The sequence below is a fragment of the Molossus molossus genome, unplaced genomic scaffold (genome assembly GCF_014108415.1).
Source record: "Molossus molossus isolate mMolMol1 unplaced genomic scaffold, mMolMol1.p scaffold_m16_p_2, whole genome shotgun sequence".
NCBI classification, from domain to species: domain Eukaryota; kingdom Metazoa; phylum Chordata; class Mammalia; order Chiroptera; family Molossidae; genus Molossus; species Molossus molossus.
Window position 1 is genome coordinate 867,069 of NW_023425355.1, and position 17,017 is coordinate 884,085.

The 17,017-nt window shown below is 37.9% G+C and overlaps 1 protein-coding gene across 1 annotated transcript; it reads left to right on the forward strand.

Annotated features, from left to right (window-relative positions):
* The first annotated feature begins 13,387 nt into the window (after positions 1 to 13,387).
* On the forward strand, positions 13,388 to 15,795 carry NAP1L2 (nucleosome assembly protein 1 like 2). The gene has a single exon (XM_036271042.1). The coding sequence runs from the start codon at positions 13,745 to 13,747 to the stop codon at positions 15,122 to 15,124; it is 1,380 nt and encodes a 459-aa protein (XP_036126935.1). The 5' UTR covers positions 13,388 to 13,744; the 3' UTR covers positions 15,125 to 15,795.
* The last annotated feature ends 1,222 nt before the right edge of the window (positions 15,796 to 17,017 follow it).

Genomic DNA, 17,017 nt, shown 5'->3' on the forward strand with positions numbered 1-17,017 from the left:
TAGCCCCATACCTCTCGTTAAGTAATACATAGAAACAAACACAGGGAGGCAGCCAAAATGAGGAGACAAAGAAACAGGTCCCAGATGAAAGTACAGAAAATATCTCCAGGAAAAGAACTAAGCGAAATGGAGATAAGCAACCTAACAGATGCTCAGTTCAAAATACTGCTTATAAGGATGCTCAATGAACTTAGTGAGAACCTCAGCGAACTTAGTGAGGGCCTCAAGAGCATAAAAAGGACCAGTCAGAAATGAAGGATGCACAGTCAGAAATGAAGGAGGCACTAACTGAAATAAAGAATAATTTACACAGATTCAATAGTAGAGTAGGTAAAGCCAAGAAGCCATCCATCAATTTGGAATATAAGGAAGCAGAAAACACCCAATCAGAACAGAAAAAAGAATCCAAAAAAATGAGGATAGTGTAAGGAGCCTCTGGGACAACGTCAAGCATGCCAACATTCGCATCTTGGGGGTGCCAGAAGAAGAAGAGAGAGAACAAGAAATTGAAAACCTATTTGAAACAATAATGGCAGAAAACTTCCCTAACTTGGTGAAGGAAACAGACATACAAGTTCAGAAAGCACAGAGAGTCCCAAACAAGATGAACCCCAAGAGGCCCACACCAAGACACATCATCAACAAAATGCAAAAGGTTCAAGACAAAGAGAGAATCTTTTTTTTTTTTTTATCCTCACCCGAGGACATTTTTCCATTTTTTGTTCAGGTAGAGTGGGAGGGAGAGGGGGGAACAGAGAGAGAGAAACATCGATGTGAAAGGAACACATCGAGTGGCTGCCACCCGCACGACCAACCAGGGCCGGGGACAAACTGCAGCCGAAGTACATGCCCTTAGCGGGAACCGAACCCGGGTCTCTCCAGACCGCAGGCTGACGCTCTAACCACTGAGCCAAACTGGCCAGGGCACAAAGAGAGAATCTTAAGAGCAGCAAGAGAAAAGCAGTTAGTTACCTACAAGGGAGTTTCCATTTGACTGTCAGCTGATTTCTCAAAAGAAACTTTGCAGGCTAGAAGGGAGTGGCAAGAAATATTCAGAGTGATGAAAAGCAAGAACCTACAACCAAGATTACTCTATCCTGCAAAGCTGTCATTTAGAATCGATGGCCATATAAAGAGTTTCCCAGACAAGAAAATGTTAAAGGAGTTTATCACCAACAAACCATTATTATATGAAATGTTGAAGGGTCTTTTTGAAGAAAAAGATAAAATATATGAACAAACAAAATGGCAATGAATACATATGTATCGACAATGGAATCTACAAAACAAAATGAACAGGCAGAACAGAAACATTCTCATAGATACAGAGAACATTTTGTTGATTGCCAGATGGGAGGGGGGTTGGGAGAATGGGTGGAAAAAGTGAAGGGATTAAGAAGTACTAATGGCTGGCTAGACTGACAAACCTCAAAGGGAAGAGGGGTTGGGGGTGGGAAGAAATAAACCAAAAACTTATATGCATACATGCATAACCAATGGACACAGAAAACAGTGTGGGGAAAGGCAGGAGCGGGGCAGGAGTGGGGAGGAGGGGGTCAATGGGGGAAAGATGAGGAACATCTGTAATACATTCAACAATGAAGAGAGAGAGAAAAAAAAGATCTTTACCTCTCTACCTTCTTTCTGAAAGTCAATTCATTTTCCTCTATTTACTTATCTATAAATCCTGCTTGGATTCCCTGTTTTATCATTTCAATTACTCTCTTTCTTAAGTATTCTTTTGCTTTCCTTTATTTTGTCAAAATCACCCATGAAAAATATCATCAAGGTAGCATTCAACTCTTAGCACTTTAAATCTTGAATTATAATTTCTGCTTACCACTGGAAGAAAACAGCTCGGCCCTGTTGCTGCCTGACAATTCTTTTTCCAGAGTCAGTTCTTGCCACAGTTTGGTACTGCAGTTAGTGTTAGACCATTTCATTCTCTTGAAGCTTTTTATATTTTCTTGTCATTTGCGTTCCTTTATTACAAAAAGTCCTTACTAAGGTTTACATAATTAGGATCCTCAATTCTCTGAGTAAAACTGGATCGAATGGACTAAATGGAAAAGCCACAAGGCCAATTAATGAACATACGAACAGAAATAAAAATGTCAAACTGGGTGTATGCCCCTGGCATCCTGACTAGATGCCTACATTCAGGTAAGAATAATCTAGAATAAAGAAGGGCATTAAAGTCAGTGAAACTACTGCTGGATTGTGTAAATATCCAGGAATATTTTAATATAAATGGGATTCCCTGGGAGAAGTTACTCTCATATCTTTGAAAAATTGTGGGTAGCTGAGCATTTCCAAGAAATTATTTAAGCCAGCATTGTCCTATTGCATAGCTTGATAATCTGAATAGCAAAGTCCCCACAAAAAGTATGACTTCTTCCCTCTAGGAAACCAAGGGATACTTTCTTGTGTTATGTATAGAAACCACTCCAAAATATCTGAGTTTAAAACAACAAACGTTTACCATCTCATGCAGATTCTCAGGGTAGGTATCTAGGACTGGCTTAGCTAGATGGTTCTGGCTCAAAGACTCTCATGAAAGTGGCAGTAAAATGTAAGCTGGGGCTGCTATCATCTGAAAGATTAATTGGTGTTTTTGGCTTAAGATCTTATTTCCTTGCTGGCTATTGTTTAGAAGCTCCAATTCCTCTCTATGTGGGACTTTCCATAGGGATGCTCAAAGCATGGAAGCTAATTTTTGTCAGAGAAATTGATCCCAAAGCGATGGGGGTGCTGCAATGTCTTTTATAACGTAGTCTCTAAAATTCTACAACACTTCTGCTTTATTCTATTTGTTAGAAGCCAGTAAAGTAAACTAAGTTTAACCTGTACTGAGGAATTAAACTGCTGTCTCTTATATGGAATATTATCAAATAATGAATATATTTATTGCTAATATAAGAATGTATAAACCTGAAGAGAATTTTTATAAAAATTTATTTCAGCCGGAGGAAACACTTGGAAGCAAGATATTAACAGACTAAGATAAATGTTTTGTAGAACAGTTTGCACTTTCTTTTATGCATTTGAGATTGAGAAGGGAACACAAAGATCACATGAAGCAAGGAAGAGATTAGATTATAAGACAATTATGACTATGTTCTCTCTTTAGAAGGAGGGGTTTGAAAGGGTAGTCATGTATTAAAAGGAAGGATGTGAAAGGTGGCATTTCAAAGGGGTGTGAACCTAGATCCACAGAAACAAAGCACAAGGCTTGCTTAAGGCAAAGATAGGCCTTTTACTAAAGAAGTTATAGGCCTGTGTGTGATTACCCACCATGACTTGCCCAGTTAGAAATTTATGACCAGATTACCCTGTGAGGTTAGTTTTTATAGAACCCTTTTTTCATCTATAATTCCCCCTTAGGACCATAAATCAACCTGAAGGATGTATTGATGACCAACCTTTTGGTCAAATAGCCTGGTCTCAGCACTAGGAAGGATCATCCTTAGGAAATTTCAGAATCAATGTTATCTTGCTGAAATGATGAGCCATTGGGGATGGGGCAACATGGAAACCATAGGATGTGAGTTGAGGTCAAATTTCTCTCAAAAGAAAAGGGCAGGTAAATGGAAAGCAGTCAGGTCTTATGACCTTCATTGAGAAAAAGCACTCTGGATCATTTCTAACTATCATGATGTGAGTTTTTCCTTCTGTCTTACCTCTCTATATTCGGCATCTACTGTAACATTTACACAAGCCATTAAAAGAGTATTAACAGTTATGTATTTTTTTTTAGTTTGGCAATAGGCTTCTTTTCAATAATGTAAGTTCATAAGTCCCTTTATCTAAGTCCAGTTGAAATACACTATGATGCATGAAGGAATTAAAAAACTGAAGAAAAAAAAAGCCTTGGCCAGTTTGGCTCAGCATTACAGCATCGGCCCGTGGACCAATGAGTCCCGAGTTCGATTCCAGCCAAGGGCACGTATCTCCGTTGCGTCATGGCAACCAGTCGATGTGTCCCTCTCACGTCAATGTTTTTCTCTCTCTCTTTGTCTCTCCCTCTCTTTCTACCTGAAGATAAATGAAAAAATATCCCTGGGTGAGGATTTAAAAAAACAACCAGCAATCAATTAAGCGATTTAAAAAAAAACTGAAAAAAAAATTAGGGTTGCCAAGGAGCTAGGAAGAAACAAGTTACTGTCTTGGGTTTCCCATAGTTCCAAATATTATTTTAATTTACAATCATTGTTTACCCAATCACTATACATTAGAAGCTTTTTATAACTTATTTTACAATGCTTCCCATTAAATTTAACAGAATAAGACATTTTGAGGTGTTCCAGGGGCCCTTCTGGAACACTGCAAAGTTATTCCTTCATATATTGAGATTTTAACCCTTAAAACCTCAATTTCTAATGAAAACTAAGAGGTAAAAAACCTCAAAGAACAACTATAACTATTTTATGACTAACATTTTTAGCAGATAGGTAAAGACAAACAAAATGGTTTCTGAGTTCAATGTCAATCCATAGGTATACAAGCCTTTTCAATGTCTTGGGATAGCTGTCTACCTCTGATGTCAGTGGCTTCTCATCCTAGAGGAGTTATTGATGGCCATTTTAGGCAGATGTCAGTGTCAGAGATGGGGTAGATGTCCATTCATGGTTAGACACCGTTTTTAGATGAGAAATGTGAATCTAAGAATTTACCCCTTTAAGTTTATCTGCACATGGATTAATTAGTGACACTTACTAAGGTTCTTTCCAATAAAGTGAAAGAGAGTCTTTTATTTGATGTCTTTTTCAATAGAAAAAAAATCTCCTGGTTGTAAGCCATGGTCTTTGAAGTCTGTCTCCTGGGAGTACACTATGAAATGAATCAGTTACTAATTTATTAATTTCTTTAATCTGTTAATTAAGTACTTGACAATAATGCAGAATGTTTCTTCTTAATAAGGTTGGCTCATTTGACCCTTCATCCAGATGCATAGGGTTATCAGTGACTATTTTATAAGTACTATGTTTACCAATAACGGTAGATCTCAGGTTGAGAAACACTATAGGGAGAGCTTTTGGCCAAGGGAGATAAAAAGTTCCTGAAAATTTAGCTAGTTGATTTTTTATTTTTGAGAGATAGGAAAGGACAGGGAGAGAGAGAAAGAAACATCGAAGAGAGAGAACATAAACTGGCCACTTCCTGCATGCCCCACACTGGTGATCGGCCCTACAACCTGGGCACATGCCCTGACTGGGAATTGAACTGGTGACCTCTTGGTGCATGGATCGACGCTCAGCCACTGAGCCACACTGACCAGGCAGCTAGTTGAATTTTAATTGTACTATTTGTATGTTTCACCAATTCAGAAGACTGGGGGTGATAAGCACAATAAAAATGCTGTAGAATAGGCCAAACAATACAAATGAATTGAATTATTTGTTCAGTTAAATGAGTCCCTCAGTTACTATGTAACTCAGAGGGAATTTTCTAGTTGGGAATTATTTTTTCCATTAAAGATTTACATACTGTTATGGCTGTTGATCTTCTGTAAGGGAATACCTCAAGCTAACAAGAGTGCTTACAAATCATAACACATATTTATATCCTTGAGATGATGGCATTTGAATAAAACCCAACTGCCTACCTCAAATGGACCTAAAGGAAGTGGGAAATGTCTATGGTTTCCAGGGAGTGGTTTTCCAGGGTTATATTTTGGACAGAAAGGACACCTGCTACATGAGCTACAGTGGGAGAAGGTTTCCAGCAATACTGCTTACTCAATGAAATAAACTTTTCAGAACCCCAAAATCTTAGTTCATGTACATGTTCAAGTATAGGCAATTGAGCTCTTATAGGTAAGATTGGTTTCCCATTAGCCCCAAGCCATATCTGCTTGTTTGACTTAAAGGGTTACCCTTTTTGTTGCCATATCTTCTTTTAGTTTTCTGCAGCTGTCTTTTGACACTGCATGAGAGTCTTTTATTGATTTAGCAAAGATCAAAGAATATTCTTGGGTCTGGATAATTTGATTGCCTAGTGCTGCTTGTTTAGCTTCAGCATCCGCTATTTAATTTCCCGTTGCTTCCATGGTGGTAACTGTAGAATGTCCTGGAATTTTGATAATTGCTAACTGTATCAGTTGCTGTATGACATCTAATAATTCTCCAACCTGTTTTCCATTCTTTATAAATGTCCCTAAGGAAGTTATGAAGCCTTGTTGGTTTCATAAAATTCCCAAATCATGAACTGCACCAAAGGCATAGAAACTGTTGGTGTAAATATTGGCTATTTGATCTTTGGTCAATTGATAAGCTTGAGTTAGAGCAATTAATTTGTCTTGCTGGGTAGATCTTATTTCAGGTAAATAAGTACTTTCAATTACATCCACCATGGTAGTTACTTCCTATCCAGCTCAGTAACGTCCCTGTTTGTCTTTGAGATAATACCCATCTGTAAATCAAAGTCAGCATTATCAATAAAAGTTTCCTGTAAATCATTCCTTGGAGCAAGAAGGTTGTCAGTAAGTAAAATACAATTATGCTGGGTGTCTTAATCCTGTAAAGAAAGTAGTCAAGTTTCTGGTTTAAGACTGTCACAGGGAGCTTAAGTAGTGTTAGGCACGGAGGACAGGCATATTTAATAAGAAGCCACTTGGCTGACTGAGTAATGCTGAGGATGATGAGAGTTTAGCAAAGATTCTACAGAATGAGGAAGATAAGTGGTTAAGAAGAACCTAAAGCTATCTCTCCTGTTTGCCTAACATGGCTGTAGCAGAGTTGGCCCTCATACAAGGAGGGAGTCCTTTTGCCACTGAGTCTAATTGCTGGCTATAATATCTCATAGGTCTATGATGATCTCCATGTTTCTGAGTTAGCGCTCCTAAAGCATTTGCTTTATATAAATGTATAAAAAGAGAGAACGTTTGTAATTAAGGTCGTCCAAAGTGGGAGCTTTAGCTAATTCTTCCTTTAGCGCTGTACAGCTTGTTTCCCTCCAGGGTTCTATTGGATTGGATCAGGTCAATTTGTGTGTGTGTGTGTGTGTGTGTTTTCCTTTCCAACTGCTTTTTTATTTTATATTTTTCAAATTTTATTAATTTATTTTTGTTACAGATGTTTCTCCTTTTCCCCCTTTAGACACCCTTGTCCCCATCCCGCCTCCCCCAACCCCAGCATTGGTGTCTAGATCTATTGGTTATGCATACATGCATATAAGTTCTTTGGTTCATCTCATCCATTCCCCCCCGGCCCCTTCTTCTGAGGTTTATCAGTCTGAACCTTACTCCTTTCTATGTGTCTGGATCTATTTTGTTCACTAGTCCACCTTGTTCATTATATTCCACAAATAAGTGAGATCATGTGGTATTTGTCTTTCTCTGATTGGCTTATTTCGCTTAGCATAATACTCTCAAGGTCCCTCCATGTCATCTCAAAGGATCTTTTTTTTTTTACAGCTGCATAGTATTCCACTGTATATATGTATCACAGCTTTTTTATCCACTCATCTATTGATGGACACCTGGGCTGTTTCCAGATCTTAGTGATTGTAAAAAGTGCTGTTATGAACATAGGAGTGCATATATTCTTTTTGATTGGTGTTTCAGGCTTCTCAGGCTATATTACTAGAAGTAGGATCACTGGGTCAAATGGCAGTTCAATTTTAGTTTTTTGAGGAAACACCGTACTGTTTTCCATAGTGGCTGCACCAGTCTGCATTCCCACCAGCAGTGTACTAGAGTCTTCTTTTCTCCACACCCTTGCCAGTACTTGTTGACATCTAATGATTCTCCAACCTGTTTCCCATTCTTTATAAATGGCCCTAAGTTGTTGTTTGATGATTTGTTGATAGCAGCCATTCTGGCATGTGTGAGGTGATACCTCGTAGTTGTTTTAATTTGCATCTCTCTGATGATTAATGACATTGAGCATCTCTTCATATGTCTTTTGGCCATTTGTATGTCCTTTTTGGTGAGGTGTCTATTTGGGTCCTCTGCCCATTTTTTTTTTAAAGTGGATATTTATTTTATTATTATTATTATTATTTTTATCTTCACCCTAGGACTTTTTTGCATTTATCTTCAGATAGAGCGGGAGGAAGAGAGAGAGAGAAATATTGATGTGAGAGAGACACATCGACTGGCTGCCACCCACACAACCCCAACCAGGGCTGGGGACACCCTGCAACTGAAGTACGTGCCCTTAGCAGGAACTGAACCTGGGACTTTCTGGTCTGCAGGCCGACGCTCTAACCGCTGAGCCAAACCGGCCATGGCAGGTCCTCTGCCCATTTTTTATTCGGTTCTTTGTCTTCCTTTTGTTGACTTGTATGAGCACTCTATATATATTGGAAATTAACCCCTTATCTGTGTCAGTCTGTTTTTTAATAAGGCATATAGAGGTCGAGCCATTAATAAAAAATTTGGAACCCAGTTGTGACAGTATCCAGTCAACCCTACAAATCCTCTAAGATGCTTCTTAAGCCCTGGCCGTTTGGCTCAGCAGTTAGAGTGTCGGCCTGCGGACCAAAGAGTAGCAGATTCAATTCTGGTTAAGGGCACATACGTTGGTTGCGGGTTCGTCCCTGGCTCTGGTCGGGGTCATGCAGGAGGCAACCAGTCGATGTTTCTCTCTCTGTCTCCTCCCTCCCTGTTTTTTACTCTAAAAATCAATGGAAAAATATCCTCGGGTAAGGATTAAAAAATGTACATAACAAAAATTACCATTTAAACCAGTTTTATCATTTATTTTATTTTATTTCTTAGCTAGAAAGAAAGATTTATTATTTGTATATTTGTTGTAGAATGTTAGTTTTTCATGAGGGGTGATGTTATGTTTACTTTCAACAGTGAAAATGGGCATGAGAGTAGCTGTTAGCAGGAAGTAGGTTAGGAAATTTAAGGACTTTTCATTTCTTTTTCCATTGGTCTTAATTTAATTTAATTCCAAAACCTTTTCATATTCAAACATAAGTGCTCAAATCCTAAAGCCAAATACAAATAACTTTTGAATTACCTATATCATTGTTTCACTCCAGTTTTGTCATAATTGAGAATGTGTTGTGTTCTATATTGGAGTCTCCTTGCTAGTATCAACCATTTCTTTATATCTCAACATTAAATTCTATAAATAATGAGGCAAACAGTTTGACAAACTCAACCAGAACCAGTTCATCCAACTGGATGCTGTCCCTTATGAGAGTAGACTCATAGAGACAGATACCATAACCATGATGAACTTGGAGTCTGCACTGGGTTGTTACAACTAAGTAAGCACATATAAAGATAGTATTTCTAATGACCTACTCTGTCTTTAGAACAGTAATGTTTCTATATATTAGTTTTCATTGCCTCAATGTATATAAATAAATATTTTTTTAGTATCTATTATAAGCCAGGCAAGGAGATACAGCAGTACATAAGGAAGACTAAATCCTTGCTAAAAAATTATTAAATTTACATTTTACTGGGGAAAGACAATGTGCTTTTTGTCATATCCTTAACAACTCTCTTGTTAACATAGTCCATGAGAACTATTGAAAAGGAATCCTCGTGGAGAACATGCTCAGGAGGAGTACTTGCTGCCCCTATTTCACTCACAGTTACAATTCTAGGGGCAAGACTGAATATGAGTGCACAGATGCATTATAGCTACATAGAAGTAAAGATGGATATTCACAATACTATTGAATGCACATTTTAACAAGGTTTAGATGTACAGTTCAGTGGCATTAAGTACAATCACATTATTGTGTGATCATAATGCACATGGAGAATATTTTCACTTTTTAAAACCAAAACTCTATACCCATTAAACAAAAACTCCTATTCTCATCTGCTTCCAGATCCTGGCAGCCACCATTCTGCATTCTGTCTCTATGAATTTGACAACTATAAGTATATTATATAAGTGGAGTCATACAGTATCTGCCTTTTTGTGTCTGGATTATACGACAGCATAATGTCTGCAAGGTTCATCTATGTTGTAACATGTGTCAGAATGTCCAGGATGGTACTGGAAATATCGGGGGGACACTTTGTAAAGCATATGATTGTCCAATCACCATGCTGTACACTTGAAACTAATATAATATTGAATGTAAACTGTAACTGAAATAAATAAATAAATGCCAAAATATAATTCCTATATGTATATTATATATATAATTCTGCTTGTTATTCGTTTCTTTGTCAATGGACATTTGGGTTGTTTCCACCTTTTGATTATTGGAAAATGCTATAAACATGGCTGAAAAAATATCTTCGAGACTCTGCCTTCAATTCCTTTGGTTATACACCCAGAGGTGAAATTGCTGGATTATATGGTAATTCATACTGTTTTCTACAGTGTCTGCATCATTTGACACTCCTCAGCGATGCATAAAGTTTCAAATTTCTCCACATCCTCACAGACACTTGTTATGTTCTGTTTTCATTTTTTGATAGTAGCTATTTTAATGGATGAGAAGTGGTATCTCAGTGTGGTTTTGATTTGCATTTTCTTAATTATTGATGGCCAGTATTTTTTCACATGTTATTTGCATCTCTTCTTTGAAGAATTGTCTATTCAAGTCCTATGCCAATTATTAAATTATTTTTTTTCCTTATTTTTGTTGAGTTGTAGGAATCTTTAATATATTCTGGATATTAATCCTCTATTAGATATATGATTTGCAAATATTTTCATCCATTTAATCATGGGTTGCCTTTTAACTCTGTTAATACTATCCTTTGATGCAAAAATGTTTCTAATTTGAAGAAATTCTATTTATCTGTTTTTTTCTTTTGTTACCTATGCTTTTGGTATACTTTTGTTTTATGTAATGAAACACATAATTTCCTTTGTGGCTTTTGTGAATGATGTATGATGATGAAAGATACTTCAGCCTTAAAATGGGATGAACATACTTTGTCTTTTAGTAGTTTAGTTTAGCAACATAATATATTTAAAAGCAAAAGAGTTTTAAAAAATTACACTATTGGAAACTATTTAAGGACAGTGGAATATTTTAATAAGAGAAAAAAGTTTTTAAAAGAGTCTATCCACTTTTATTTTTAAAAACCCCAGCCTAAATATAACATATAAACAATTTAGATTAAGAGTATCAAAATGTACATGTTTGTTCTCTCAGGGTTGTGAGATTGGTAGTGATTTCTGTTATACTCTAAAAATTTTCTCATTTTTCCAAAGTAAAATAAAAAAAGAGCATATATTGTATTAAAATTTTTTCTTTATTGATTTTTTTTTTTAGAGAGAGAAGAGAGATGGAGAGATAGAAACATCGATGAGAGAGAACATTGATTGGCCATCTCCTGCATGCCTCCTATTGGGTATTTAGTCTACGATCTGGGCATGTGTCCTGACTGGGAATCTAACCGTGGACCGCTTGGAGCATGGGTTGATAGATGCTCAACCCCTGAGTCAGAGCAGCGGGGCGAGCATACTTGTATTTAAAATCAGAAAATTACAAGAAACGGTACAACTACAGAACCAACAAATAAATCAACAAAATTTGGAATTCAGGGGACACATAACTATGGAACTACCAGAATGGCACATGAGCCTGAAAATTGAATTTTGTAAATACTGTAACAGTATATATTACACAGATATAAAATAAAATTTTTTATTACTTTTGTTACAGATGTTTCTACTCCCCCCCCCCGTTGACACCCTCCTCCCCATCCCCCCCTACCCAGTCCCTAGCTTTGTTGTCCATGTCCATCGGTTATGGGTACATGCATATAAATTCTGTGGTTTTTCTCTTCCCTACGCCCCACCCCTTCTTCTGAGGATTGTCAGTCTAACCTACTTCCAGGTTCACAGAGATAAAATAATTTAAGCATATACTTTTTTGGGGGGGGTATGTGACCCTAGCAGGAACCGAATCTGGGACTCTCTGGTCTGCAGGCTGATGCTCCAACTGCTGAGCCAAACCAGCCAGGGAGAGATAAAATATTTTAAAAAGGAAAATTTAGCTGTGTAATAAAAGAATCTGTAAAGATATACAATAATATCTGAATAGCATTTATCTCTGCAATAGTAACACAATACAAATTGTTTAAATCTGGAAAATAGTTAAAACGTTTAAAATTGTTCAATTAATAAATAATCAACATTAGAAATGTGGACAAAATCAACATCACCAATGATTCCTATCCAGAGGAAACTTTGTAATGACTGCATAGGATCCAACTTTAGGAACACTCTATTATATATTTAACCATGCCTTTAATGCTGAACTTTAGATGATTTTCAATAAGTCAAAAGTGTCAAGCAAATGTTATGATATTTATAAGAAGCATTACTTTATATTTGAACCCTTCTTTTTAAAGTTCCTTAGAGCTTTAAAGACAGCAACAAAAAAGAGGAAGTGGCAAGTCAGTATTAGTACTGGGTTACTGATAAGCTAGGCAACTGGTTTATAGTCTTCACTTTTTAAATTTTATTACATATATTTATTTTTATTGTTCACTTCTTTATTGTGTTCACTTGTGATACAGTTGAATACAGCACTTTGACTCTTCATCACAGGACCTCTTTCACCCTAACCCCTATTTAATCTCTCTCTCGCTCTCTCTCTCTCTCTCTCTCTCTCTCTCTCTCACACACACACACACACACACACACACACATACTTTCGCCTGCCACCCACCCAGAAAAACAGAGTATAGGGTATTTAAATCACTGACAGTAACACCACCCTGAGACCAGCGCTGTTAATTTTTTAGTGTTTTCCTTCTAACGTCTCTTTATCAGTTCCTCCAGCAGCCACCACTGTCCTTTACAGAGCCCAGGGCTAAGATCAAAGGGATAGAGTTAGGGTGGGGGATGCCTTGTTCTCTCCGGTTGTCCAACATTTTATTTATTATCTTATGTTTTTTATATTTTTAAATTGAATGCATAGGGGTGACACTGGTGAACAAAACTGTACAGGCTTCAAGTGTATAACCCAAGTAAACATCGTCTGCACAATGCTTGGTGCGCCCATCTCCCCAAGGTCTTGGCCCAGCTCCATCTACCCCACCCCCATTTCCTCTGGCTATCACCAGTCTGTTGTATGTGATTATATGGGTTTTTTTGCTTAACCCTTTCACCTTCTGTTAGTTGCAATTTTCTCTTAGCTCTTTTGAAATGATGAAAGTCTAATGCCAGTTGAAAATTGAAAGGATAAACTAATAAAACATTGTTTTCCGGAAAATTCGGAGGAGGGGTGCGAGGATAAGGGGAGAGGTAAATGAATCAGCCATATTCTCGGAAGGTGAGTGGAGTTGGAAAACTTGATAGATCTAGTAATTTATTGGCTCAGGGTTTGTCAATTACGACAGTCCAGCAAATGAGACTAGAGCAGAGTTGCGGGGGAGGGAGGGAGTGACGCAGCAAGCTATTGGCACCAGAAAATCTAGCTAAGAGGCAGCTGCGTTGTCATATTGCAGCACCATTGTTGGGTTGTTGTTTTTTTTGAATCAGTCTCTGCGGAGGTCTACCCACTGCAGCTCTCTGCAGTCTCTGGCCCGGTCCTGCAGGACGGGTCACATCGCCCCTCGCCATCCTCTGCACGCAAGCCCAGGCCACCTCAGCCTCTGTTCGGTTCGCACAGCCTCAGCACCGCTTTCATCCCGGCAGCAGCAGCCTCGACCGTTGCTTTCGCAGTCTGGCCGCTACCGCTAGGTCCACCTCTGCCACAGTCACTGCCGCTTCTGATATTCCGGTGAGTCTTTCCCTGCGGAGCTCAGATCTCCTGATCTTGGAGGTAGCCACATTAGGCGTGCACGGTCTTTTGAAAAATGGCCGAGTCAGCCGACGGCAAGGAATTGTTAGCATCCGTTCAAGAAGAAGCTGGTAATAAGGTGATGGTGGAGGGGCCAGGGAAACAGCCGGAGCGCGGTGAAAATGCCGCAGCTGGGCCTGGAGATGATGGGGAACACGGTGAGGAAGCCGCCTCTTTGCCTGGGGATGAAGGGGGAAAATGTGAAGATGCTGCTGGGCCTGGGGAAGGCGGGGAAAAAGGTGAAGATGCTCATGAGGACTCAGACCCAGACCGTCCCAAAGGACGTATCGGTTATCTTTTAGATACAGACTTTGTTGAAAGTCTTCCTATGAAAGTTAAGTACCGTGTGTTAGCCCTCAAAAAGCTTCAAGCTAGAGCTGCGAACCTAGAATCCAAATTCCTGAGGGAATTTCATGAAATTGAGAGAAAGTTTGCTGAAATGTATCAGCCCTTGTTGGAAAAAAGACGTCAGATCATCAACGCAATCTATGAACCTACAAAAGAGGAATGTGAATATAAATCAGACTATGATGACTATGATGAGGAGGAGATGTACGACGAGGAAGAGGGTCTGGTACAGCAGTACGTGGATGACGATAATTATTATGAGGAAGATTATTACGATTATGCTCTTGAGGAAGAGGAGGAGAATGATGATGGCGACGACGATGACGATGATGATGATGACATCGAGGCTACTGGGGAAAGTAATAAAGAAGATCCTAAAGGAATTCCTGATTTTTGGCTGACTGTCTTAAAAAATGTTGACACACTCACTCCTTTGATTAAGAAATATGATGAGCCTATTCTGAAGCTCCTGACAGATATTAAAGTGAAGCTTTCAGATCCTGGTGAGCCTCTCAGTTTCACACTAGAATTTCACTTCAAACCCAATGAATATTTCAAAAATGAGCTGTTGACAAAGACCTATGTGCTGAAGTCACGGCTGGCATATTATGATCCCCACCCCTATAGGGGAACTGCAATTGAGTATTGCACAGGCTGTGAGATCGACTGGAACGAAGGAAAGAACGTCACTTTGAAAACCATCAAGAAGAAGCAAAAACATCGGATCTGGGGAACAATCCGAACTGTGACTGAAGATTTTCCCAAAGATTCATTCTTCAATTTCTTTACTCCTTATGGAATCAGCTCAAATGGAAGGGATGGAAATGATGATTTTTTACTTGGTCACAATTTACGTACTTACATAATCCCAAGATCAGTATTATTTTTCTCAGGTGATGCAATTGAATCTCAGCAGGAGGGGGTAGTTAAGGAAGTTAATGATGCAATTTATGACAAAATTATTTATGATAATTGGATGGCTGCAATTGAGGAGGTTAAAGCCTGTTGCAAAAATCTTGAGGCAATGGTAGAAGACATTGACCGCTAAGGCAGAGTCTACATGGCTCTGAAATTAACAGCCTTATATCTGCTCAAAATTAAAGAAGTTAATTAGTCTTGTGTTCTGAATTTTTCTTATAGTGTTAGTTAAAGCATATGTCTCAGAAATATAAAAGAAGTTCAAATAATAATTCATTTGTCCTTGCATTTCAGTAATAGAATGCTTTCAAGAAATGTAGACTGTGGTAAAGTATTTAAGACATTAAAATAGTGTGATGTATTTTAATCCTTCTGAAATCTTCTTGTGACATAGCTATTAATCTGTGGCTGTGAATAATATCCAGACTGCTAAATGAGATAAAAACTTATTTGGAAAGAAAATCTTGGAGAACCCACCCAAGGTTGTTTTCCTCTTGTTGTTTGTATATTTTTGTTTTCTTAGTCCTTTAGCTAGTGGATTTAATTGTGTTGTGCCTGCTTCATTTTGCAATAAAAATGCAGTAGATTTTAAAACTTGAATGCTTAAGAAGCCTGCATATGGTTAAGAATTTCAGGCAAAACCAAATTTATTGTTAATAACAACTTGTTCATAGACTCTTGTATTATTTAATCATAATAAATAGTGAAATAGTCATATTGAGGTTATTGTTCATCAGTGAAGTGTCAATCACAGTATTTTTAAAAGATGACCACATATTGTTCTGTGTAATTGTGTAAGCTATAATTACAGTGTATAACTTATTTCTTATACTACATTTAATAATTCATTGAAAGTGATCACTTTACCATTTTGAAAAACTTTTCTGTTCTTTCACTGCAAAATAAAATGAATAAAAATGTCAGTGTTTTATGTTTTAAAATTGATATTTTTTCTAGTTATAAAAGTAATATGGTCATTGGGAGACATTGGAAAATAAAAAAAAAAGATTAATTAAAACTAAAATGTATATTCCCACTCCACAAAGATAAGCACTGCTAATGTTTTGATTTATTTTTTACTATTATTTTTCAATAGGTACATATGCATGCAAATTTACTAACACTATACTTAGATGTGCAAAGAACCTGTCACTTTTTTATTGTTTTTAACTGATCTAGTCTTTTTTGTTGTTGTTGTTAATCCTCACCCAAGGATATTTTCCCATAATTTTTAGGTAGAGTGAAAGGGAGGAAGGGAGGGAGAGAGAAAAATATTTATGTGAGAGAGATACATTGATTGGTTGTCTCCCACATGACCCCAACCAAGGATGGGGATCAAATAGGCAACCCAGACATGCACCCTTGACTAGGAATCGAACCCAGGACTCTCCGGTTCAGGAGCCTATGCCTTAACCACTGAGCCAAACCAGCCAGGGCTAACTGATCTAGTTTTAATCCTGGGTCCACCTCTATCACCCAGGATTGCAGGGAAACAAAAAATCTCAAATTTAACCAATGCAGTAACTCACTGCTATTTAGTAGTTTAAACACTCTGTATAAGCAACAAGGTCTTGTGTGTTAGTCTTTATTTCAGATTTACCTACCCTTCCACAATGTTATCTGGATGTATAGGGGCTTATGCTTTATGGCATGGGGTGGGGTGGGGGAGCATACCCTGACTGGGGATGAGATATGGTTGATCAGAGAGCTGACTTCGTTTCAGAACTTACTTTGCCTTCCTCAGGTGTGGAAACCCAGAGATTTGACTTTCCCCTTTGGCAGACTCTGTGAAAGTCACATCTATCCCTCTGCGACAACAGAGAACTTCTTTGTGTGTGTGTCTATGTGGTTTTTAATTAATTTTTAATGTGTCAATTACCATTGACATTCAATATTAATATTAGTTATTAGTTTCTGGTGTATAACATGGTGGTTAGACAATCATACTTTACAAAGTGTTTCCCCTTATTTTCAGTACCCACCTGGCACCATACACAGTTAATACAATATCATTGACTATATT